Genomic DNA, 26,634 nt, shown 5'->3' with positions numbered 1-26,634 from the left:
AGTACAATTTGGTGGTTAACACTCACTTACAGTTCTTCTCAGTAAAATGATGTTCAGGGCTGTATTATGTAGGTCTGTACACTTTGCTCTTTGAGAATAAAAATACGAAGTTAAACACAGAAGATGATGAAGAAAAAATTATCAGGGAGGAAGAAGATTCTGGATGGATTATCTTTATTTATGTTAAGAGGCTTGAAGGCAGGATTAAAACAGGCAGTCAAAAAATGTGCTTGGCTGCCAAACAAGTAAAGTGAAATATAAGATCCATATGGCAGCATATCAAGCAAATAAATAGGAAGATTTATTAATTACTGTTTTGCATCAAACCATTCATAAAGAATTACCAGAAATCAAATTTTACAAAATTGGTAAAATGAACTGTATACTACTGGATAATAAAAAAAAAAAGGAAAAAAAAAAGAAAAAAAAAATCTTCATGTACTTTGTGAATGTACAAATTTCAGAGATTATGTTCTTGTTTTGCCATCATAACATGATTTAAAATTATACCGTTTAGGAAGAAATATTTTCTTTTTCAATTTCTCTTTTGCCGCTGGGATAAAGATATGCCCCAGTTCTTTTACTTTCAAAACTGTTACGGTATTTGTTTCATCAAGCAGTATTACAAAAGGTTAAGAACTTAATTATATTTTTGTTTTGTTTTTCTTTATTGAACCTTTTGCCTTTTGTAAGTACTAATCAAATCACAGCACTGAAATGAATCCCATGGCTGGGTTTACCTGGTTTAACAGGCTGCCCAGGGCAGCGGGGGAATTACCATTCCTGAAGATTTTCAGAAAAATGCGTGGATGTGACACGTATGGACATGGTTTGGAGCTGGGCTTGGAAGGACCGGGATAACAGTTGGGCTCAATGTTCCTAAAGATCTTCTCCAACCTAATGATTCTCTGATTCTGTTCAGGGGACAGAGGGCTACAGAGCGCTGGGTTCAAGGAACAAGGGACTACACACCGCGGTGCCTGGGGCACAAGCGGCCCCAGAGCGCTGCGTTCGGGGCACAAGCGGCCCCAAAGCGCGGCGTTCGGGCACAAGCGGCCCCAAAGCGCTGCGTTCGGGGCACAAGCGGCCCCAAAGCGCTGCGTTCGGGCACAAGCGGCCCCAGAGCGCGGCGTTCGGGGCGCGGGCGGCTCAGGCCCTCGGGGCCGCCCCGGGCGCTCAGCGCGGGCGGGCGGGCGGTGCCGCTTCCGCAGCGGCCGCCAGAGGGCGCTCCCGCCGCCGACCGCCTCTTCCTGCCGGGCGACAGTAGAAGGGGTTCCCGGCGGTCCCCGCGCCTGACAACTACATCTCCCGGCAGGCAGCGCGCCCCAAACGGCCGCCGGGCGCTCGTGACCACCGGGCGGCCAATCGCGTGCGGCCCGGGGCCTTTACCCGCCCCCGCCCCGCCCCGCGGTGCGTCCGCGATCCGAGCGCTCTAAGATGGCGGCGGTGGAGCCGGTGAGTGCCGCGTTCCCTTCTCCCGCCCGCCTTTCCTTTGCCTTCCTCCCACCGCATCGTTATCCTCTTCTTCCTCGTCGAGGCGCCGCTCTGCCGGCCGCGACGGGCGAGGGCGCGGCGGGGGCCCGGGCGGGCGGACAGGCAGGAGGCGGCTGGCCGGGGAGGCCGGCGAGGAGCGCACGCTCGCAGGGGCCGGGGCGGGGGAGGGGGCGGCGGGCGCTGTGGCTGTGCCGGCACTGCCGCCCGGTGCGGCGGCCGCGGCTCCGGTAGAACCCGGCGGGAGCGGGGCCCGCGGTCCGGCGGCGCCCATTGTGTGGCGCCCCGCCCGCGGCCCCGGCGGCCGCCCGGCCCGCCCGGCGCATGTGGCGCGGTGGGGGTGGCCATATTGGTTCCCGCCGCCGCGGCGAGCTGGGCGGCGAGGGGCGGCTCCTCTGGCACCGGGGAGGGCCGCGTTCCCGGCACGCTGTGCCCCGGAGGCCCCGGGGAGAGGCACCGCGGTGAGGGAGCGCGGGGTCGGTAAGTCACAGATGCGCTACTGGGGCAGCCGCGACAGCCGCCCGGCTGGTGAGACTAGGCAAATGAAATCGTCTTTGCCAAGTTGTGTCATCTTTTATCCGAGGGGTGTTTGTTTTTTTTTTCTTTTCAGACCTTTCATGATAATTCAGTACTTCTTTTTTTTTCTTCCAGGTGATAAGTTATGTTCATGGTATTATGCTCGGTCTTACAAACGTAGCCCCAGCCTGCACTTCCATAATGAGCTGGAGCAGCTGGAAGTGATCCAAGTACAGTTGTTATTCTAATCCCACATGATTGTGTATCATGAGGAGAGGACAGCAGAAGACTCTGTTAGCATTACAAGAAAGCACAGTTAAAGAGGGCTGGTGTCTTGCTGTTGTGCATACCAGCTGTGACTAAATAGCCAGTGTGCTGTTTGGGGAGGCTTTGTAACATTTAGACAAAGTGAACAAAGTTTGAAAATTAGTGGCTTTATATAAAGACTAATTTTGCCCTTTTGTGTTAGGGACACTAATTTTTCTCTTAATGGTTTTCTTCTGTGGACCAAACGCCATATTTTTACCTACGAGGAGGAGATTGAAGTGGGTCAGCATTTGTAAGTTGCATGGCAGCAATTGTGTATAGGGAGAGTGTCAGTTGTTAAGAGTGCAAGACAGACCACCAGCAGCACCCTTCCCATGTTCTTCAGCCAGTGCTAAACGCTTGTTTTCACATCCAAAAGCCAATCTTTAAGTTGTTGCCCGCATATCTGAAGACGAAGGCTTCCTCTCAGTGCAGTGCTTTGTGGTGACTGTGGAGCTTAGTAGGAATTGCAGTAAATTGCAATGTGGCCTTTAGAAATTGAAATTACTCTAAAGGCCTTGTGGCTTTCTTTGCTGTGCTGCTGGCACAAAAACTGTCTTTGCACTATTTTCGCCATTAACTCCATCTGCACTTTGAGGTAGATCCAGGCCTAATGTAGCAGAAAGTAAACAATTGGTTTTGTCATGCTGTGTCCCAGCAAGATTGATTGCCCAGATCCCATTCACCATGAGCAGTTGTGCTGGACTCTTAAAAGTAGAAGATGGGGCAACACTCACAACAGTTTAAGTAATTAATGCAGTTGTTGAATGTTCTGACTTAGCTGCAGTGTGTTCACATTCAGGAGTCAGCTGTCACCTGTGCTTGCTTATTTTCAAATTGAAGTAAATAACAAAGTCTTTGTTAATTGTCCTTGTAGGTGGCTCCCTTCTGCCTAAGCCTAAAGTTAGACTTGCGTACTGACTGAGGTCAGAGGTGTTGCAGAAATACTGCGTGCTTTGCAGCTGAACAGTTTAATTGCATGTGTGGTTAGGGATTACCTCTTCATCATAGGGAGGCCTTTCTGTTGCTCACCTGCAAAATCTGGGTTTGTAGAGATGTCATCTGTAATGCTTTCCTGGTGGGAGAGTGTGTCTTGGGAAATGAAAATACAACTGAGTGTGGGTTCCTTTTTGGTTTTTTTTTAATGCAGGCTTCTACTAAGGTCAGTGATGTTTCTAGTACTGTCATGGTTTCAAAAGTAGCATACGTCGAAAGTCTTAAGAGGCTTGAAAGATGTTTCAGACTGTTAACAAATACAGAAATTGAGAGTTCTGTAGAGTCCCATAATAGTTGTCAAAAAAGCAAGATTATTCCATATAAATACCCACCAATTGCACAGTGGTTTACTTCTTTACTGTAAGGAGGGCATAAACCTTTACAACGCTGACAAGTTAAAATTCTCAGTTTTTCTTGTGGTGTCTAGGTTTTTCTTTTAAAAATACTCAGATTAATTTTTGAGAACATGCAGAAGTGTCACCTGTTGGAGTGGTCATACAACCTTTGAGGATTAAATGTGATCAGGTAAAACCATGCAAAAGTCCACAACAAAACCAGTAGTAAGGCTTTAGTAAACAGTAGTTTACCAAAGGTGACTTTAAAATGTATCTGCACAAAGCCTGCAACTTCTAGGTGCATGTGAATCTCATCCCTCATTGAGCAAATTGGAAATGGCGTCATGGTTCTTTTATTTTTGCTTAATGGCAATTATTGTCATAGACGCCATTCTTGAAAATTTAACTCTTTTTTTATTTTTTTAGCGTGCAACACTGACATTTCAGTTATCTGTAATTTGAGAAGTGTTTGTTTGAGAAGATAATCCTACATAGGTGGGAATCAAAGCTTTATTTAAATGAAAATATTTTCTCAGGGGGTTACAAACATAATGGTACAGGACCTTAAAATTCTGGGAAGTTCATAATGGCTACTAAAATTCAATGTAGGCTGAAAGGTATTTATTTTGTGTTATTTGCAGACAGGTGGCATATAAGTTTTTAATTCAACTTCAGACTTGCTCTTGTTGCTGAGTATTTCTGCTGTAGAAGTCAGTGACCCGCTCTGTTTGAAGTCAGTATAGCATTAAGCTGCAGTATTGTGAACACAGTTACTTGCTCATTGCATTTTTCTGAAATGATACAGGATAGGTGTACCTTTGGTGCTGTTTTATGAATGAGAATATTTATCATAAGCTTTTGGATTTTAACTAACATATCTGAGTGAATATGGAGCTTCCTCTAAGAGGAGTATGTTGGACATCTTGTAAATTTTTTGAGATACTTTTCTGAAAGCAATTTTGAATAATTGCATTTTACACAGCATATAAAATACCAAACTTATTTCAAAGAAATGCATAGAAATAGCATATGAAATCAAGCTGTGTTTCATTACTGGTACTACCTGCAGGTGTGGAGGTACATGGGAAACTTTTTGATGGAAAATGTGTCCCTCTTGGCAGCTTTGTAAAGATTAGTTTGAATTTTGAGGAGATAGAGGGGAGCATTAAGTGAGGGATGTTGGTAGAGTGCCTGCATCGTGAAAGAGAAATCCGGACTTTAAATGTGAATTAATGTGACTTTTTCCTCAGATAAATTCTTTCACTTTTGAAGTATTCTATAGTCAAGATTAAACTTGAGTTTAGAAGCTGTTTATTATCTTGCAGTAGTCCTTGTTTCTTGAAGTTTAAAACCTGTTCCTGTGTAGGACATTGGTGTTAGGAAGGTGTGAGTGTGTGATGTGCAGATGTGAGTGTGCTGCAACACAACTGTTGTTAGTGGCCTTCACCTGCCAATTGTCCTTGATTCTGTGTGGTGGATGTAAGGCAGAAAAGTTTTAACTGTTTCAATTTTTTTTTTTTAGTAGAGGTCTGTTTCTCTTGTGCTCTGAGCTGTTCATCAGATAACTTGTGTGTACGACATCCTTTGCAATCACTGGGCATAGCAGTAGTATATCTAGTACTTTTTCTTTGAATACCTCTCTTGACCATTCATACATTATTTTCTGAAGATTGAATGTGTCTTAAATTTGCAGCGCATATAAAATGCTCTGTTGAACCGTGGGCTTGGAATACTTGCAGAACATGGAGGTCTTTTGTGTAGGAGTGTTTGGGGAGGCTAGAGGCTTTTTGTTCTTTGAACCATCTGAACTGTTCTCCCCAACAGTTTTGGGAAGTTTTCTTGTCTGAGTGCTTTAGAACTGACAGAATGTTGTATGTGGAAACTCATCCTGTGGGTAGATTTTTGTATTCCAGTAGCAAAGGCAGCAGCAGAGTGCAGGCTGGGGTAAGAGGTGTTAGCACAAGGCCAACTTGTTTAGGCAGCTGCAAAACCCACAAAGATACTGAGGTAGTTTGATATGCCTTGTAAGCTGTTTGATAATGCTATCTAGAAGTTTGTGAGTTAAATGGTGAAAATCTGATGGGCATTTTCATGAGTATATAACCCATTTTGCAGAATTCAAGAGGACTGTAAATAGTCTCTCTGTCTTTTAAATCTGAGTTGATATTTCCTGGAAAACCTTTGACCATGGAGGAAGTGTGTGACTTTTTTATTTAGTCTTTTATTCCTGTTCTCCTGTACACATGTTCACCTCTGTTGTAAAGTGAGGGGACGTCACTCAGTTAAAATCAGGTTTCATCCTTTTCTAAAAATCTCTGGTGTTCTAAGTAATGATGAGTGCAGTTAGGATAGTTGCTCTCTATTACACCTTTCTTTGTCCTGGTGTCTGGAAATCTGCTTCACACATTTAAATTGGTAACAGGTGGCTCTTAGTATCTCTTTTCCAGTTTCTATTACATGTACTGCATATGATTTTTAACACTCTACATTCATTCCTCAGTTGTGTGTCAAATTATCACTTGGTTTGTTTTCTTACAGGATGTAATAAGTGCTTGTGGGTGCACTTTAATTCTTTTTTTTTTTTTTTTGTCCAGAATGTTTTGAAGTAAATAGCTCTTGAATTTTGTGCTTTGGAGATTATCCTAACTGTAGTGTCATAGCAGTTACCCCCAAGACATGTAAGCACCAGCAGATAGTAGAAATTGTTTTTCCCAAGACATCAGGTAACTGAGGCATGCAGTTTTCTTTTTTTGGAAACCCTAAACAAGAAGGTGAAAACTCTGGAATGTCACTTATTTTGGTTTAATGCTGAGAAGACTTGGAAAGCCTCTTCCACTAATTAATTCTCTTAGCCTTCACCAAGAGCACGTAATAGTGCCAGGTTATGTCCTTTTGGGCAATAATTGTTGCACTCCAACTGGACTTGCTGAACAACTTCTCTAGACAGCTAATGACATGAATGTGGTCTGGGCAGCATCTGAAAGCCCTTGGTAAAACCTAGTCAAGCTGCTTGTTCTCCTTAATGAACAAACCTGATGAAGCAGTTTTTATTGTAAATGCTTTGTTTCCTGTCCTGGTGACGTGCACACCTTTCTTTGATATGTTGGTCGTTATGAGCTGTGGGGAAAGAGTAAATAACACCAATTAAATTTGCAAGTGTCCGAATCCAAGTAATTGCAGATATACAGAGTCATTAAATGCTGAGTTGGCAAATGTTTCATGGACTTCTGCAGGCTGATTCCTACATCAAAAACCATGTGGGTGGTGGATAAATGTCACTTAATTATGTGCCGTCTTGTGTATGAGAAGTAGGATTGGCCATGCTTTCCAGTTTATCTGGTAATACTACCCTATTTTATTACTTTTAAAAGCAGCAAACTCAGTGGTTACTTCATGTATAGAGTCAATTTTAGGTTAGAGAATACATTAGTTATGAGCAATGGTTAAATATTATGAAGGATTTTAAATAAAGTAGTCCAGAAACTGCAGGTGGAGTCAGACTGACTTTGGTTAATAGTGTTGCAGTTGCAGTGTTCCAAGCTGTGAGTTGCTAAAACATGGACATTAATTCATGTGGTATTTACAGAATAGAATTGTATGCAATTTCTTGAATATCAGGACTTTAAATGGACTTTAAATACCAATTAACAAACTTACATAGTTTCTATTTGACTAATAACGGGAAGTACTTTGGTATACAAACATTTTAGTACTCAGAGCACTGAGATAAAGGTAGGATGAAAGGAAAGGGGAGCTGATAGTGATTAGCCAGCCAAAAATTAAAATGGTTATTTTTCTGTTTTCCTTGATGGTTGTGGGAAACAGAGGGAAGTGAAAATAAGCTCATTTAGGCTTCTCTCTGAGGCCAGCCAGAAATAGAGTTCTTTAATAATAAGTTCTGTGTGTAGGCCTGTAGCTATCCTTGATGGGACAGCCTGGTGCTGAAAGAAAAGGTCTCTTCTGGTGGCATAGTTTTTGAGGGGAGTAGCACAGTCCTGGGTCAAGGTCATAGTTAGGTGGGCCTTGGAGCTGAGCTGTCATTCTCTTGTTTTGGACAGGAGCTTGAAATAATGGTTAGTCTGAGTTTCATGAATGCCATGTAGCTTTCAGAATATCTAAAGAGGCTTGATGTTGTGGTGGCTTAAGTAAAATGCATGTGCTGAGTCAGATGTCTTCTGTTTGTCCAAAACCAGAATTTCAGTAGTTTTGTGAAGGATGATTATCAGTGTACCAGGCAGGTGTTGAGGCTCATTGCGTTTTTCTTTTTCTCTGAATGTGCTACCTTAGTCCTTTCTAATGTAGTCTTTTGTAAGAAGTTATGAAACAGTTTAGCCCTGCATGTGCTCAGTGGCTTTGTGTTGATTCTTCCATTTTATGTAGTTGTGATAATTCTGGAAGAGTGACCAGAGAGACTTTGGGATTAGCTCTTTGTATGTTGAAAGCTAGTTGCTGAGCAAACATGAGATTCTCAACTGAAATTATTTTTGGAAGATACTCTGCATCTGGATTCAGCAAGAGTAAGTCTGTTTGATGTTAAAATTCCTAGTGTAATAGCATTTGTAAATCAGTTGTGAATATTAGATGTCACAGCTGCAGAGTATTGTGACTGAAAGCAAGCTTTATCACAAAACCTAGTACTATTCCAGAATATTAGCAGAATTTTTCTTACTGTATTTGTGCATGTAACTTTTCTGAATTTTCTAGTTAGAAGCCCCTGAAGGAACCACACTTTAATTTTAGTTGTCTATACTTGTTTCTTTGTAATACAATACAAAGTGAAGGAGGAACTATTGAAGTGCTTCCTTGGTGAATTATACTGCTTCTGTGCACTGTCTGTTTTGAATTGTTCAGTGGGATGATTTTGTGTGATTAAAGATGAATGATGCCAAAAATAAGTGGGGGTAACACTAGAAATTCTATTCCAGATAGAATTTGAAGAACTTCAGATGTTTTTTTGAAGGTCTGCTTAGCTTTTTATAGTATTACACTGGAGGAGATGTGACAGATTTTTCAACACTGTGCTTCTGTGGGTTTGTAAGTGATGATCCCTTTGGGAGATCCTCAGAAAGCATTTAGTTTTATTTAGAGGAAGGGAGTTGTGCTATTGTACTGTGTAAATCAAAGCACTTGCCAAGTGCTCCTGTTGATCTTGATGTGTCAGTCTCTTCATTGTGAATGCAGGTGCATGTGAGTGTTGTGAAATGTCATGAGGTGTTTTTCTAGGTGGGCTGTAAAACTGAAGCATACTTGATTATTTTCAACCATAAAGGAGTAACTTTTCTGATGTAAAGCATAATATTATGCCTAATAATGCTAAATATATTGATAATGAAAAGAAAATCCCTGTTAAGACAGATTTTCAGGTGTTATCCAGGAGAGTTTGCCAGCTGGGTCTGTGAAGATAGAGCAATGTTATCACTTCAAATCCACTTTTCAACAGCTTTGGTGTGATAAATGTATGTGGAAGTCTGGAGTAAACTGTTGCATTAATTAAATTGCTTAACATTACTTAATTCACTCCTATGTTATTTTTTTCTGTTAAAACGACAAAATTTAAATTAATTTTTAAATACTACTTTTATATTACCTCACTTGGAAATGTCTAGAGTCTTTGGGTCTGCTGTACTTAGCTTTTATTTATATTACTCAAATGCTTTTTCTTTCATGGGGTCAGCTGTATAGGCATTTCTGTGTTAGCTCTTGGGAAGGAGCTACAGTCCTCATTCTGTGTTTCTGTAATATTCTAGCATGGATTGCAGATTAGGGAGGGATGGTGGTAACTGGCAGGGAAACTTGGCCTCACAATAAAGTTTTGTATTCCCTGGTTTGAAGGAAAGGCATTAGAATTTCAAATCTGGCACATTGACTTCTCAAACTGAATGACAAGCCTGAGGGGGTTTGCATGCAAAGAGAATATAATTTACTACTTTATGTTAAAGAATATTTAACATTTCTAGAGCTGTCTCTACAAAGTTGAAAAATAACTCTTGAAATTAATCTAATACATACTAAACCAGAGGATTTATTTCAGTTGGAAATTTGAGAACTGATTCATGTTCAGATTCTACTGTTTGGTTCATGATGATGTTGCAAATATAAAGATAACTGTGCTACTAGCTGATTTTAGATCTGAGAATTTGTTTTATCTTCTACTTGCATTAATAGTTTTTTTAATAACAGAGCCTGTACACCTGTTTCAAAAGATGCTTTGTTAGAAGCTGATAAAAATAACTTTCATTCTGAAGTTACTATTCTCTGAATTTATTTTAGATGTGCATATTCTAGATAACATTGATTGTGTATTTCTAAAATAGCACTCAAACTATTTCAAAATTAGATAAGTATGTATAGTAAACCATTTTGGAAACAAATTACGTAGGAAGCAAATCACTGTACAGCAGAATGCAAATTCCTGAAGTTAGTGTTTATTGTAAGACCTGTTCAGATGTTGAAAAATAAATGCATACAAATTGTGCTTCCATTATGGGATGTGGGCCCATAATCAAGATAAATTATAGGAACTCTTCGCTTTACCCTTTCTGAAGTAACTTTAGAGAACGAAATTACTTCAATAAAAATTGGGAAGGAATGTATTAATAACTCCTTTCTTCAAACAGGAAACCACTCCCAACCCCCAACCTGCAGAAGAAGAGAAAACCGAGCCAGCACCTAGTCAGGAGGTTGCCAGCCCTGAACAGTATATTAAACATCCACTACAAAACAGGTAAATGGTACAGAAACTGATTTTAGCTTGGCCAGGCACAGAAAAATGCCTGTGGCTTTGCAGCTCTTGTTGACCTTACATTCTCTTGCAGTGTCATACTCAGTGTTTTTTTGAAGATTTTTGCAGTGGGGTTGCAAAATAAGGAGAATCTGATCCAGATGTTAGTATTCAGAGTCTTCTTCAGGTAGTGCAGTTACAGAGGCTGAACATCTTTGCAAGTTTTCAAAATGCAGCCAGGTACTTTGAAAGAGCATGACTTTGCTTTTATTTGGAGGCAGACAGAGCTTTTGTTGATTTTTGTCTGGTGTATTTTAAGAGGCTGACCCTGAGGTGAAACTGCTGCCACTAGAACTGGGAAACCTTACATTCTGCCTTGTACTTGGGTAAATTAAGGTGCCGGTGTTAAAAACTTGTCGTTAAAATTATATTTTAAAGTTAGCGAAATTGAAGCCCTCTTAGAGCTTCAAAAGGACCAGCTTGGAAGTAATTTTCTCCAAGTGAGCTGATGAGTTGCTGTGGAGTGCTCAGTACTTAGTGTTGGCAGGTACCTTTTACAAGTGATACCTTACTCTTAGCCTCTAAGTTTTGAGCAAGCATGGAAAACAGTACTTCCCCATAGTGCTGTGGTGCACATATCCCATTTTCCTTGTTGTCTTTCAGCTTCCATCTTCCTTCTCTTTGTTCTAAGCACCTTGACTAAATTGATGCTAACAGTTCTTTACAAGTGTTAGTGAGGCTATTACTGGAATGGAGTAAACTTTTAAAACTAGGTTTGAAATGTCAGGAAGGGTCTCAGAACAACAGATTGACACCTAGTGACTTAAAGCTCTCTGCTGAGAGAAGATAACTCAGGTTAGCACTAGACTATATTTATTTCAACACTACTGAAATGATCAGAGTGGAAAAAAAACCCAACTGTTTGATTAAATGCCTCATTAGGTATCCTTTTCCAGCATTTTAAATTGCTGTAATGATGCTTTTTAGATTCAGAAAGAGCGTTTTTGTGTGAAAGGTTCAATTTTGTCTTGATATTTGTACTCAGCAGAGATTATTTTTTTCATTTAGTCTCATCTTTATATATGCTACTTTTAAAACTTGAAACAATCAATTTGTGGGTATTTGAGGGTGGTTGCCATTAGTAAGCTTAATGCAGCTTGCTTTTTAAAATTTATGCTTTCCTAGTATGTGAGTGCTTGGGAAGCTTTCATGTCATACATAGCTTTGGAGTGATGTAATTTGCTTATGTAACCTTTACAAGTAAATTACTGGCCAGGGAGCCCAGTTTGAATTGTTGGTGTTGATTTAGACTATAATCAGTTTTTTGTGGTAGGGGATTGCAGTTTAGCAGTGACAGCAAGGAGAAACATCTCAAGTTTAGAGTCTTTAAAAGAATTCCAAAGCTATTTAAAATATTGACCTAATGGGTTGATAAAGTCTGCCGCGATTATTGTAATGAAAGCACAAACATTGTTAGTCTGTGAGGAATTGATCATGTAGCTTATTAATAAAAACTGACTTCCATGCTCATAATATATTAAGGCTTACAATTAGTTTGAATATAACAGTAGAAATAATTACGTCTTTAATATACTTTAATTTCTATATATTTTTTTGTTCTCTTTTAGATGGGCACTCTGGTTTTTTAAAAATGACAAGAGCAAAACTTGGCAAGCAAATCTTCGTCTTATCTCAAAGTTCGATACTGTTGAGGATTTTTGGGCGTAAGTAAAGATTTTTCAATCTGCACAATAATTTTGGGATTTGTTGGCAAAGCTTAGGTCCAAGTCAAAAAACCCATAAAGTACTCCATTAACTGCAAATTCTTTTGTGTAATCTGAAATATTTGCAAAATTGAAGGTGAAATCTGGTGAAGAAAATGCAAATGGAGTTCTTCATCCGTTGATGCACAGTGTTGTGCTGAAGCACTGCAACACTGCTTATATTCGTGTGTATATAACAGACATGTAGAACATTTAATTTGTGCAGTAGCTTTCTCATAGTAACATGAACCTGTAAATTTTGGTGGCCAACTGATTGCCACCTCTATGGCCCCACATTTTCCTCTTTGATTAAATTGATGACTGGCTCATGTTGCATGTTCAAGAGTGCCTGAATCTGGAGCGTGGTAGTTGACTCATGCAGATTAATGGCATCCTTGAAAAAAATTTGTTAGAGGTTACAGAAGAAAAGACCTTCATTCTAAGTTGAAGGTCTGTGAGAGTAGTTAGGCTCCAACAGCAATAAAAAATCCCTGAAGGTGGGCCTGTGCTGTCCAAACACTTGCTTCAATCAAGATTTTTGCCTGCCATAATGCTAAAACATGGAGAAAATGCAAAGTGCTGTAAAATTGAGAGTGGGGGAAGAAAGGGAAGCGTCATATATTTGATCTTAGTGTTTCATGCTACATTGAGTGATAGGATTCTTATGTGTTGCATACTTTTTTTGGATGTGATCCCCATGGAGGGGGATGGGGTCTGAGTGTAGTAATAGGACCCATCAGTGACCCAATTTGCAGAGGGAGGAAAAAGCTTCAACCTTTTCAGTGACTTCATTGCTGCAGTCCTGATAGGGAATGGGATTCTGGGCTTGTAACCAGCTTTCCCATTCCTACTGTGGGAATGACTGCAAACTGCAGTTCACTCAGCTGACAGTGGTGGGGTATGTGATGGGCAGCTGAGTTGTTTGAAGCTCACTACTCAAGTTGGTTGAGGGTAAGTTTTTGAGCTTCTATAACCAAGATAGTCTTGGTGATTAAAAAGTAATCTAGATGTCTGCAGTGAAGGTGTATAATCAGCCACCAGCAGTTAAGTTACACTTAGTCCTTTGTGGCTGGGGTGGGAAATAAGTGTGTTCTGGGGAGAAAATCTCAGTGTCAAGGTAAACTTAAAAGGGGTAAACTGTTAAATTTGTAACTGGTGTTACAAATTCCTGGGCATGATTTCTCATTGTTAAAACACCACAGTAACCAATTTTCTTTTTGATGCTGAACTATGCCTCCATATTAGTTGGTCTTGGGCTACAAGTTGCTGCAAAATGTGCAGGCCTCTTTCTGAAGTCTGACCTGTTGGGGTGAAAAAAAGACATCTGTCTCCTTGTTTGAGGAGGAGACACTATGTACTCCTTTGATTTGTTTTTCTGAATTGCATGGTTGTAAATTTAATTTTGAATATACATTTTATTGTCTATCATCTGTTCTTGCCTTTTGAGTCCTTAATTTGAATTACCAGGCCTACAGCATTCATACCTAGAGTGCTTTATAAAATAGCAGTTGAGCATTTCTCCTAAAAAACCCTCTCAGCAGTGTGAGTAGCCTTAGAAATATAAACAATTATCTTTATTCCATTAATGTATTGAATACTCATGGACACAGAACCTCTTGCCATGAAAGCTCAGTGAGTTATGTTCCTAATAACTTTGAACTAACTTCTAAACCTTAGAACTAGGTTTAAAAGAAGCTTTGGAAATGAGTTGAAAAGCGGTTGTGGGGGTCATATTCCATTTTGCTGCTTCAAGTCTAGAACATCTTAGTACTGATACTTTTAAAGAAATCTGTTTGCTTCTGAAATAACTTTATTGCTCCTTAGTTTTTGGGCTGTGTTTGGTCATATGTCTTAAATTCTTTAAGAATTCTGTACCTTAAAACAATGCTTAGTTTCTAATCCTGCTTTTTTTTTCCTTCCAATAGTTTATACAACCATATCCAGCTTTCTAGTAATTTAATGCCTGGTTGTGACTACTCGCTCTTTAAGGTAGGCTTGTTAACATTTTTTCTTAAGTTAAGGGTGTTCATGGATGGTTTCTGACTCATCAAGACAGTGTCCAAATATTTCACTTAAGACATTTAGGAACATGGTTAAGAATGTCATAAAGGTGTTAATTTTTCTGAGGAAGTCCCAAACATTGTCTGAAAATCAGGTTGTCACTACTTCTGAAATAGCAAATATTTGCTTTAACACATATTACAGACAGTAGATTTTTAATCTGTGACTGTATTAGTCTTCGTTTTACATTTGAGATGTTTGTGCAAACAATTAAGTGTAACTTTTTCTAGTATAAAAGGTTTTCCAGCACTGTCACTTGATGTGAAATGAGCTTAAATGTCTGTGGGAGGAAGCAATGTTGCCCTGTGTTCCTTATGGGGACTGCTAGCCAGATGCACAGTACTCCTAGTAATTTTTATACTACTGGGTAAATGCTGTATTACTTAAGCATGAAATAAAAAAGTGCACCCAACATGGACAATAAGAATATGCTGAGGAAGTGTCCAGACTGGTGAATTGGGAAAGTGTATGTGAAATCATGCCTTAGCTGGGGTGGAGATCTCAGTTGGGGCTCTAAGTTAAATCCTAACCTCTTGGTAGTGTTTCTATCATGCAGCTTCCTTTCTGGATTCCAGCACCTAAATAGTCCCTGAAGTGCTGGTGCCTGGTTCCTCCTTGGCTCATAAAATGTAGCCACAGGCTGGGGCTCCTCAGCAGACTGTGTGCATTTCGTAGACCCAGTAGCTTTATGTAGTGAAGAGGTGCTGCTGCTTGGGTTTGGAAAGGTAATGGTATTCTAGGTGACTGAGAAAGCTTCCTAGAATTTTAAGAAGCTGTAGGCCCTTCAGAGATTAGGATATCTATGGATGATAATGCTTGTGTCAATTCTTAATTTGTGTTTTAAGTACGTGTATCTGTTCTGTGTTTGCTTGTCATCAAGCAGTAATAATTGTATAACTCATGGAACAGGTATAGAATTGGCAACTCTTTCAGGCTTCTAGGCAATCTCTTACTGCTGCCCTTCAGTTGTGACCTCTTAAGAGGTCCTCTTAAAGGTGATGAAGTAGTTTAAGCTCTGCAGCTGCCAGTGAGGGTGTTATATTTAAAGTGAGATGACACCACTCCATCCTGCATGTTGAACACTTAGTTTTCAGCCATAAGTTTTGTCCTGCAACTCTTAGTGGACGGTTCTTACAGAATTCCTCTCTTCAGACAATTACTTTTTTGATGACTTTCTGAAGTGCAGCATAGCTGGTTGATAGGGGAGCAGTTGCTGGCTGCTTTGCTGTATCAGCACGTACAGAATCATTTAATTCAGTGCAGGGCCACGGGCAGAAGGTAAATCAGATCTTGCTTTGAAAGGGTATCTTGATTTTATTTTCTTTTCTTTTTTCTCTCCAACAATGAAAATCCTCTTATTTTCACCTTGTATGTCAAGGAAGTTGTTGAGAGAGATTGCCAAAGGTGTCTGTTTCAGTGAAATAATCTGTGTGCATGAGTGAAGCACTTGGCTGATGTTACACTGAGTACAAGACGTAAAATAAGGACTCCAGATAAAATTAGCAGCTATGTTCTGGTTTAATGCAGGGCAAAGCAGGTGGTTGTCTTTGCTTGTTACCTCAGGATTTTTTACAATGTAATATGTAGTTAAGACTTTTGCCTGGACTGTGATGCTTCTGTAGAACTAAAAATTCACTAGTGTGCACTTGTTGTTTTGGAAATTTGATATTGGTGTGAGACAGTATTTCAGGACATTCTGGTATGTATCTTGAACTATACACTTCTTTCTTTACTAACTGTTCCAGTTATCACTAGCCTTTTGGTGGCTCTTGAGGAAGGAGAGATGGAGTCTGATTTAACTTGTGGCCTTTCTTTGCAGGATGGGATTGAACCCATGTGGGAAGATGAGAAGAACAAGCGAGGAGGCCGATGGCTAATTACACTAAACAAGCAGCAGAGACGAAGTGACCTTGATCGCTTCTGGCTAGAGACAGTAAGCACCAGTGGCAGCTGAGGAGTCTTGTGTCTGTGTGAAAATACATTTAACTGATTTGATATTTGGGTGCTATGCTGTTCTCACTTCTTGGCAGCAGAGTGTCCTGTAGGGTTTTATTGACAGGCTGTATTTGAAACATGTTTTTTCAATAGTGCTCTTCATGTGGGTGTATTCTGTTTTAATAATTCCTTGTAGCAGGCAGTAACAGGGAGAGTTCTGTAGGACAGTTTAAGCATTTCCAATATAAGATACAGAACATTACTGTTGAACTACTGTGGAAATACATTGTCTTGAGTGCAACTTGCTGGTTCAATTGATAAAACAATTTGTTTTACAAATACTGTTAAAGTGAATAGTTTTCAGGTTTTGGCTTTGTTGAACAAGGGACTTTCAGATTTACTTTTTTCTTTCTGTATTTATCTTAATGCTGGGGTAGGCAATAATACTACCTTCATCCTGTATATACACACCACAATACTACTTTTTTCCATTGCTCTTATCTCTTTGGAATAGAATTGAATGGTAAATATATTTCTAGTGTGGATTGCAGTAAATGTATTACAGAAAAAAAAAAAAGTGTTGTCTAGGAACTGACTCAAAATAGCCCAAGACAGTCTAGTGTGATCTAGGATTTAGGCACACGGATTGCAGACAGGACAATGCAGAACAGTCTTGGCAAATCTCTCATCTTTTGTCCCTGTTGTCAGAGGCAAGGAGTATTGCACCCCTTTGAAAGGGAGAAATGGCCTTCAGAATCAAAGCAGAGGTGTCCAAAATGTCGGAATTTTCTGGATCTTTGTAGTCACTGTAGTTGTGATTTGAAGAGAGCATTACAGTATTGGGCAGTGTGACTCCACGTGAGCAAATTAACATCCTGCTGTATGTACTTGGCCTAATGCATATGTGAGTCCTGACTGGTAATAGCCGTGACATATGGCTTGGAAACATGTAGATAGACTGTGCAAGCTAAAGGCTAGAGGGCTCTGCTTTTTGCTTAGCAGTGAGCAATGGCACAGAGCCTAAATACCCAGGTGACTGTGATATGTGCCCTAAAATAACCCTGTCACTTCTAATTCCAGTAATTATATGCAACCAATTTTCTGCAATAGAAATCAAAGTCTTTACAACTCCCCTTTGGAACAAATGTTTATTATAATATAATGATCTTAACTGTGAACTAAACTTATTTGAGAAGGCTTTTTTCCCTGTTGTGCAGTACTCATGAAAAATGTACCTGAGTAGTGTTTATTGAGCATGGTAGTCATCTTTGCTTGCATATGAGCTAAGACAGTTGGTCGATATTTTGCATGTTTGTGTGTGGTTTGATCTCAACCATTTATGGCTTGAATTACTCAGTGAGTGTGTGCAGCCTGTTGTTGGGTGTAACATTTAAAGCATGTTTATACCTGATTTATTCATTAGGACACTTTGTCCTTTTTGCATTTCCTAGAGTAAACCAGCTCTCGTGGGTCTGATGGGTACTGGAAGACTTGCTTTGTTTGAGAAGTTGTAAACATGTTGAATTTCCAGATGTTATAAGGGATACCACAAAACTGACATAACTGCAGTATAATTAATGTACTATGCAAGTGAAGGAAACAAGCATCCATTCAGTGTGCCGAAAGTTTTTTTTTTTTTTTTATTCAGCATAGTCCAGGCTAATCTGTCTCAAGCACAAGAAACCATTCATTTTGAATGTCAGGATTGCTTGTTTTACAAGTTGCTATGTGAAGATTTTAAATACCACTTTTACAGTTAGCATGTTGCATGGGGCTGTGACCCTCCTTGATCTGATGTTCCTGGCCAATTCCAAGCTTCACTGCTAAAAACCTGGGAGGAAGAATCTTGTGTTTCTTGTGCACCTGCATTGGTGCATTGTATTAAGCCCTGTTCAGGATCACTGATGCCCACTTTAGAGTTTATGGAAATGCTGAGGCTTCCTGTGTCAATAGGAGGTAACATTTCATTGGATAGCACTTACTGTCTGGCTGCAGTCAGATTTACCTCTGAATTGATAGACTTCAGCATGGAAATGAAACCTTACATACCTGATGTTGCACAAATAGTTCTTAACAGGTTCTTCCCAGATGGTGGATAGAAACACCTAAAATTTCAGATTGGTCCATCTGTGTTAAGTGTACTGTAGAAAGAAGAATACAGTGCTTTAATCCTTCTCTTGTTTTGGATTGGGAGGATGGGGTGGAAGGCAGAACTGTGGAAAAGATCAGCTGTGTCAGAGCTCGCAGCAGGTGGCAGAGGAGGAGGATGGAAAATTCAGACTAGAAGGAAGATGCCCTACTAGAATATGTTCACTTGTAATATTTGGAACTTGAAGAAGACACAGCAATAAATAGAAAATGATTGTTGTGTGGCAAGTGGCTGTAGGCAGTAAAATGTGTTCCTCAGTCCTTGTGTACACTGAGTGCTTGCCTACAGAACAGGATTCTGACTCTGAACTGCTTTCTCTTTCACAGCTGCTGTGCCTTATTGGGGAGTCATTCGATGACTACAGTGATGATGTGTGTGGTGCTGTTGTTAATGTTAGAACTAAGGGAGATAAAATAGCAATATGGACAACTGAATGTGAAAACAGGGATGCTGTTACGCATATAGGGTAAGTAACGTGGTCGCTGCCTCGGCTCTGTGGAGTGTAACCATGTGTGTAAAGCCAGTTAGCTTGATAGAGGAGGCATTTCAGGCAAGTGAGGCCTGTGCAGAGCTGTATCCCAAGCTTAAGTAACTGTGCCAAATCGTGTTCAATTCTTCATTTCCAAACTACTGTGAAGGTAGTGCTGCAGTACAGAGTAGTTACTAACAGATGCCCATACCCAAATCTTGGCAAAAATTCTCAATGATGCATTGTAATTAACAACTGTAGGTAATGTGCAATCTGTTCCAGCCTGCCAGTTTGTAAAGGTGGGTAGTAGCATTGATAAATTTTTTTCCAGGAAAGTGATGCTTACAAATAAGATAGAAAAGGTGCTGCAAGTCTTAAGCACAAAAGGATGTATACAAATTTGGGGAGGTGGGGGGTGGGGGAAAGCTATACAGTGATGTGCTGTGAAACTCTACAGGTGTTTTCCCCTGTTTTGCTTCTGTTTAAGTACAGATAAAGCAGTGGTGATGATTTGTGGGTTATTTGACCTGCATTCTGTAGTCTTTAAGCAACAGTAGTTGTCTCAGATTGAGTCTGTGCTATGGAAAATGCATGTTGTGCTCTAGTGTGTAGTGAGTATTACTAATTACACAGTTACTATTTACACAATTATGTGATTACAGTTACGAATTACACAAGTATTTATTGGATTCTGTAGTACTGATGCTTCAGAATAATTTGCTGTTAAATTTGTCATTGTAGGCCATTTACCTTATGCAAACCAATGAAAATACTTATTTTCCTGTCTTAGTGCATTTGTTGTAAGCCAAACTTGAACTGCCGGGCATATCAGCTTGCTTTTTTCACTACCTGATGACTCTTTTGACACATGCCTTTTTTTGGGCCTTTAAGAATTTGTGTCTGCCTCCTACTAACAATTTTATTATACAGTCATGTTTCCAGGCTCCAGTGGTAAGTGTTTAATAATAAACAAGCAAAGCTGTGGTATTCGTGTTCTGCCACACAATGTTGCAGTAAACTCAGTAGGCATCAGACAGCATTTTAGAATGATATAAACTATTGACTAAGGAGTTGACTCCTTTAGAGAACTGTGAAAAAGTTAAGATTTCTGCAAACTGACACAAGTACCAAGGTAAGTTATGTTGTCTGCTTGCTCCCATATTACTTTAACTCCAGGCAGGAGTGACTTGCCATTAGTGACTTGCACCTCTGTGCTAAGGAGCACTGTGTGTGTGTGTTTGTGCCTAAGCAGGTACTGCTGCTTCTTTCTCTTAAGACATAAGATCCAAGGTGGTTTTTCTTAAAGCTTCTGTTGGGTAAGGTGCCCATGATGAGGTCTGTGGGAGTCTCCTTTCTATCAGTAGTTAAAGGAAAGGCAGCAACTCTCTGCAGCCACGATGTGTGGGGTGATTAGAACTGACTGTTCCAGGGAATTGCTGTTTTCTTTGGTTCAGGTGACTTTATCATCTCAGTAGTTCTGGAATTGTGAACCATGAGTTCTTCACAGCTGTTTTGTTTCTGTATGTAGAAATAGAGCTTTCTGGTTTAATGATATCCACATGAATGCAGTATAGAATCCCTCCATTTTGCATTTATTTAGGCCTGTTAATTATTTTTTGAAGAGCTTGTCCTATTATATGTGATAAGTCATTTTACAAAAATCATATTTCAAGTCCTTTATTCATATCTGAGAAATTGTTTCTAAATAGCCAGCTTTTTTTTTTTTTTAATGGTGTCCCCAGATCTTAAAAGCAGGTGTCCTGATACTAATTCCTTCTTAAGGACTTTGCTTAAACTGTTGTTTTATTTCTTTTCCTCTCCAGGAGAGTATACAAGGAAAGATTAGGACTTCCTCCAAAGATAGTGATTGGTTATCAGTCCCATGCAGACACAGCTACTAAGAGCGGCTCCACCACTAAAAATAGGTTTGTTGTTTAAGACGACACCTTCTGAGTATTCTTTCATAGGAGACTGCGTCAAGCAATCGAGATTGGGAGCTGAACCAAAGCCTCTTCAAAAGCAGAGTGGACTACATTTAAATTTGATTTCCATCTAAATGTTGCTAAGATTTGTGAGAAGTCTCATTCGCCTTTGTCTTGTACTTCTATGTTCAATTTTTCTATTTTGGCCGAAGTAACCGTTACCAATCGGAATTTTAGTAAACTTCACCCCCCCAAATCCATAAGTGTGTTTCTGGCCCACTCTGTAATAGCTTGGTAGAAACATTACTATTGCAAAAAAAAAATTTGTTTATCCACAGTATTCAGAAAAGTTGCATTTCTGTACCTGCAGGAAATTACTCTGTTTTACATTTGCATTGTATGCAGTAAGATTTTGCTGGTTTGGAAAAGAGTATGGTGCATACAGTTTTCTAGCAATTTTTTTATACAGCATCATCTTTGCTGTAACCTCTGCTGATGGCTGCTAGATTAATTTATTTGTTTTCCCTATTTGATAACATTAGTGGTATTTTGATTTCAGTTGTTTTTGCTCATGTAACATTTGGTGAAGAATCTGGGAGTATGACAAAGGTGGAATAAACATAAATTTTGTGCATTCTTTGGTAATTTTTTGGTTTTTTTGTAACATCAGAGCTTTGCTACAGATTGATGCATTTCAGTCAAATCAGTGATCTTTTTGTGTGATTTCCTGAACATAAATGTGGATTTTTTTTTTTTATGTAACACCATAATTTACATTCCTTACTAGAAATAGTATGTCTGTTTTTGTATCTTATGCTGTATTTTAACACTTTGTATTACTTAGGTTATTTTGCTTTGGTTAAAATGGCTCAAGTAGAAAAGCGGTCCCATTCATACTAAGACAGTGTACAAAACTGTAAATAAAATGTGTACAGTGAATTGTCTTTTAGACAACTAGATTTGTCCTTTTATTTCTCCATCTATACAGCAAGTATTTGTACCTCTCGTGACAAGGCAGTCTCTACTGTGGCTTCTATTGTAGTGTCTTCCAAGAAAGATAAAGTCTGGAGCTATAGTCTGTTGAAACTTTTAATAAACCTATTAGATAGCACCCTAAATCAAAGTGGAATTATATCAATGTGGCTACTGTTCTTTCTTAGTGGTTGATCTAATTGATCATGGTTTGTGTTGTTTCTCTTTTGACTTCTGTTTTATGCCCAACCAAGAATTTTAAGGGTACACAGGAAGCTTTTTAGTTTCAGGTAGGAGCTACAGTAAAAGTGCTTCAGTGAGTGATTCTGCTCTAATGATATAATGCATAAAGTACAAGTAGAGCATCCCAGAGACATGGCTACAAATAAAAGTATGAGTATCTAGATAGCTTGCTATTACATATGTCTGAGTAGTTGAAGCTTTGTTTCATTGTTTGAAAGTTACTCCAGAGAGCTGTTAGTTTACTTGGAACTTCACAGGATGGAGGAGAATTTGAGGGTCAAGTTCACTTATTTTGAGCAAAAGATGAGAGGCTTGTTCTTTCCACCTCTTAAAGCATGCAGCAAAATCACTGCTTTATTGCTGATTTCTTGCCTTTTTTTTTTTTTTTTAAGTGTGTGATGTTCTTAAAGATCTTGCCAGGGCTGTGGAGCCTTTCTTCAGCTAAGTGTCAAGGCAGGTGCTTATTGGGGTTTTGATCTTTGTGATAACTGATTAAAGCGAGTTTAGTCACTGGCAGTGAAGCTTCGGTTGCATCTGCCTGATGAAGGCACTGAGGTATCTGTATGCTGAAATAGACTTGAACGCTTTTCTTGCACATTTGTTCAGAAATGTGTCATAAGGAGCATATCAGACTGTGCCAGAAATGTCTGGATCATTATTATGGCTGCTTAATAGAAACACTTCGAGTAGACATCTCTATCTAAAGATGCAATTCCTTCAGTATTGGTCATCAACCAGGATATCTGTGAATGTGGAGAGAGCTGCCTATGCTGTTTGTGTGCTGGTTTCTGTGGATTCTCGTGTAACTGGTTGCCTGTCCTGATTCAGCAAGTGTGAGAACAAGTCAGGTTTGTTTACTAGGTCCATTGATGGTAGAGTATAGCAGTCCATGCCTGTTTCCCAGCTTCAGCTAATCATCAGTAATGCTTGCATGCATGGGAATGTGAAGATGAATCAGCCTCCCGAGTGCTGACTGCGTGCGTGTAATTTGGGAGCACGGCAGCCAGGCTCCCTCAGAGGAGTGTCACTGGAAGCAGTGCTGGTGCTGCCCTTTTGTAAAGAGCATTGACATTAACCTGAGTGCTGTTGTGAGAACTACATAGTATTGGGTTTGTTCACTGCACTCCAAGACTGACCAGAGTATTATTTAGGGTAGCAGCATTTTCATCTAGAAAAGCGATTGATAGGTTTTATTGGTATGGCCTCAGGTTTTTGAGCCTGACCCTATTGAAGCAGCCAGCTAACTTGCACTGTAGTATGAAAACTGCAGGCAGGTTGATTTGAGGCTTTGCTGCTCACATAACAATTCCAGTGTTTTTAGAAGACTTGAGAGGAAATTAGGTGGCATGGTTGCTTTATCAAACATACAGCCTATGCCTTTACTTCATTTTTAGAGGAAGCAAATGACGACAAAACTTGTTTTCTCCAGCTTGCAAATCACTTTGTGCTGCATACTAATGTTCTTCTGATTATAATGGTGTAGTTTGTGTTTGTGTGCTGAGGGAAAAAGCTGAGAGCTCTCCATTCTGCGTATTACTGTAACAGCCACAGGCTCAGGAGAGGACAAAGCAGTAAATGTTAAAGCATCTCCTACTGCTGCAGAATATTCAGTGTCATTAAACTCCCAGATAAAGGGGAGGCTGTTGTCAGTGTGTGGTTTTAGTAAGCCTGGGAAGACTACAGAGTAAATGTACAAAGCATCTTTTTGGAAGTGGGGTTATGTGGTACAAAACCAGAGCAAGGAAAGACAGAAGAAATTGCTGTGCTAGAAGAGGTGTAAGAATGTGCCAAAATACAGCCTGTGAAGATGGGGCAGCAGATGAGAAATACATGTGAATTGTCAGCTTCTGGGTATAACATTAAGTCTTGGACTGTGCAGTGCTTTTCATTGTCACTTCTGTTTGTCCTGCTGCACTGTCTTGTCTATCAAGTTGTCTCTAGCTCAGGAAACTTAACTTCAATGTTATCCAAATTCTGGAAACTCAGAGCAGTGGCTTTTAGCCAAGCTTGGAGTGAGCTCAAAGCTTCCATCCTACCTAATGGAACCCTTTCTTACTAAATTGTTTGGTGAAAGTAGTCTGGACTCCATTCTGGGACTCTTACTAAATGCAAAAACAAACAAAAAACCCCAAAAGACTAAAACTTTGCATTTTAGTCTCTGGAAGTGGCATGGATCTTCCCTTTGATATGTGACCTCCCATGTTTCCAAGAAGCTTAATTTTTGAGTCTTGGCCTGATGGTTTTAAAACTAGTTTTTAAGAACATCCTGTACTCAAGTACTCTGCCAGACAGTTAAGCTTGATAGTTAAAACCACAGAGCTTTCAGGCTGCCTGGCACTTAACTTTTAGATGACTTTGCCCTCTTGAAAACAGCCAGTGGTTTCCGCAAAATTTTTTTGCAAACAGGTTTTACTTAGGTCTTAAAATAACTTTTTTTTTACTGCAGACTTTGTGCCTTTTCCCATTGGGCAAGAAACAGACAAATGGAAATGACATGACCAGGAGGAAAATAGGTATAACTATTTCATTTTGAGGCATTTCATACCTGTCCATCTAAATTCTTTGGAGGGTGGAAGTGCAGAGTGCATTAGCAAGCAGTGTGGAACCAGCCTTGTGGAAGGCACCTGCTGCACTTCATCATCGCTGCAGCGCTCCAGGAGCTGTTCAATCCCAAAGGCTTAAACAAAAGGCTTGGCCGTTTTCGATGGCTTTGTGGGACACCCATTCACTGCAGCTGCTTGAATAGATTTTCTGTCTTTTAGCTCTTACAAGTTTTGTGTTCTGCCAGAATTTGTTTTTAGGTGTCTGGCTCTGGCACTGCAGCAAAGCCTTTAATAAGCACTTAAATTCCTTGCCCTGTGATGAGAACCACGGTCACTCTTCCTCTTGCCTGGTGGCTGTCTGGCACTTTCCCAAAAGACTGGGATTCCCTTCTAGCCTTTCTGTTTTGAAATACAGCAGGTTCTGATGACCAGAGCTAAATGTGAATTATGGCTGTGCACATGATGGTTGTTATGCTTCCCAGCATTAACTTATTTTGTGTGATGCCTTAAATGTAAAAACATCCTAGCTGAAGTCTGCCTGTTGGTATCAGTTTGCCTGCTAACCAAACAACTCAGATTTTTTTTTTTTTTTAATTCCCTGCTAGTACTGAGCGTGTGACAAGCTTAGCTGTGAATTTGTGGGGTTTATGACTGTGTGGGGTTTATGACTGCTTATGCTTTTCTTGTCTCCATTTTTCTAAATCCTGATGCTTTTCAAGCCTTACTAAAACCTGTTTAATAAAGGGAAAAATTACACCGAGTCTAGTCACTGCTTTTTTAGTCACTGTGACACCATGGAGAATTCCAGGTGTTGCTAAACCCAGATAAAGACCGTGTGTGACTTCTTTGGCATAATAATCTGCTTATGGGATTTCATTTTTTTATCTCTAGCCATGTAAGTATGATAATAGTGAAAATGATACTTGAAAGTGTGTGTGAATATATCGTATATAAAGCAAAAATTACTCATCTATTTTTTCAAAGTAGAAAACTGTTTTGTTATTTCTAAAAGGTTTCTTTGACTTTCTGTAATGAATTACTGGGTTTTGCTTACAATAGGTAGTTTAGATCAATCTTTTCTCCTATGTTGTGCCTATTATTGTTATCAAAGAGTTTGAGCCAGCCTCATAGGTCAGGTTTGGCATTCTTTGAAGTAAAGCTAGTTTTTGAGCCTTATCTTCCTCCATATGTACAGGGTAGTTTATCCTAGTGCATCTCACCCTGAGCCGTACAAATACGCAGAAAATATAATGGGAAGTTGGAAGGTACTACTTTATTTCTGTAGTTTGAATGAAAATAAAGTTTCTGAGGAACTAATGTCTCAGCTTCTTGACTCTCTATGGGATGTAGAGAAATGCAGCTCAAACATACCTGAGTGTGGAACTATTTGAAACCTGCATTCTCTCTTCAGTTTGCGGCTTGTGGGTTGCTGGGGCTCTTCTGCTCACCCAGACATCAGCCTGGTTCTAAACAGAGCTGGTGGTAGCAGCAGTGATTGCAACACTGTAACACTGTGATTGCAAAATCACTGCTCTTCTCTTGTTTACCAGAGTTTCTCCAGTAGGAAGGAACAGTGTAAATACGGTCTAGTGGATCAACCAGCAGGAAAGTGCAGCTGAACCCTTAGTGGGAGCTCCTGTTGTGCCACTGCAGTGACATCAAAGAGCTGGAGACAGCACCGGGAAGTCGCAGGAGGGCTTTGGTCTGTCTGGGCTGTCCACTGGGGGCTTCAGCACCAGAAAAAAACTCTGCAGGTGTTACCACTGCACAGCTTTGCATTTGAGTGCCGGAGAGGTTTTCTGATACAAGAGTAGATGTTTGACTTGGCTGTAAATTGACCTCACTACATGTTCATTTCATGTGTTTGAAGTGGGAATGCTCCTGCACAGGGAGGAAATGGTGACTACTGAAGTCCAGAGGTAGAGATGCTGCTTCAAAGTTTCCCTGGACCTGGAAGTTTCATCCTTCAGTAGATTCCCTAAAAGTGAGGAGAAATTTGCAGGCTGACTTGTGGGGACAGATGCATCCCAGATTGTTTGGGTAAAAAAAGAAAAAAACTTAGAAAGGTCCCTTAAATATTTATTGCTTCTTTGGCAGAGGTGCCTTTCCTGTACCCACCAGCTGGAGGGTCAGGGGAAGGTGGGTATCAAGGGCAGAACTGAGGTTTGATTATTTTTTATTTTTTTCTGCCTCAGGCCATGAGGATTTTTCA

The 26,634-nt window shown here is 40.0% G+C and overlaps 1 protein-coding gene across 1 annotated transcript; it reads left to right on the top strand.

The window, feature by feature from the left end:
• The first annotated feature begins 1,383 nt into the window (after positions 1-1,383).
• EIF4E (eukaryotic translation initiation factor 4E) lies at positions 1,384-21,618 on the top strand. Its single transcript, XM_059844152.1, has 7 exons — positions 1,384-1,455; positions 10,262-10,368; positions 11,994-12,089; positions 14,054-14,117; positions 16,009-16,122; positions 18,600-18,739; positions 20,566-21,618. The coding sequence occupies exons 1-7, from the start codon at positions 1,438-1,440 to the stop codon at positions 20,678-20,680; spliced, it is 654 nt and encodes a 217-aa protein (XP_059700135.1). The 5' UTR covers positions 1,384-1,437; the 3' UTR covers positions 20,681-21,618.
• The last annotated feature ends 5,016 nt before the right edge of the window (positions 21,619-26,634 follow it).

Source organism: Haemorhous mexicanus, chromosome 4, assembly GCF_027477595.1.
Source record: "Haemorhous mexicanus isolate bHaeMex1 chromosome 4, bHaeMex1.pri, whole genome shotgun sequence".
Classification (NCBI taxonomy): Eukaryota; Metazoa; Chordata; class Aves; order Passeriformes; family Fringillidae; genus Haemorhous; species Haemorhous mexicanus.
The sequence above is the reverse complement of the archived record's forward strand: the minus strand, read 5'-3'. Positions and strand labels throughout refer to the sequence as shown.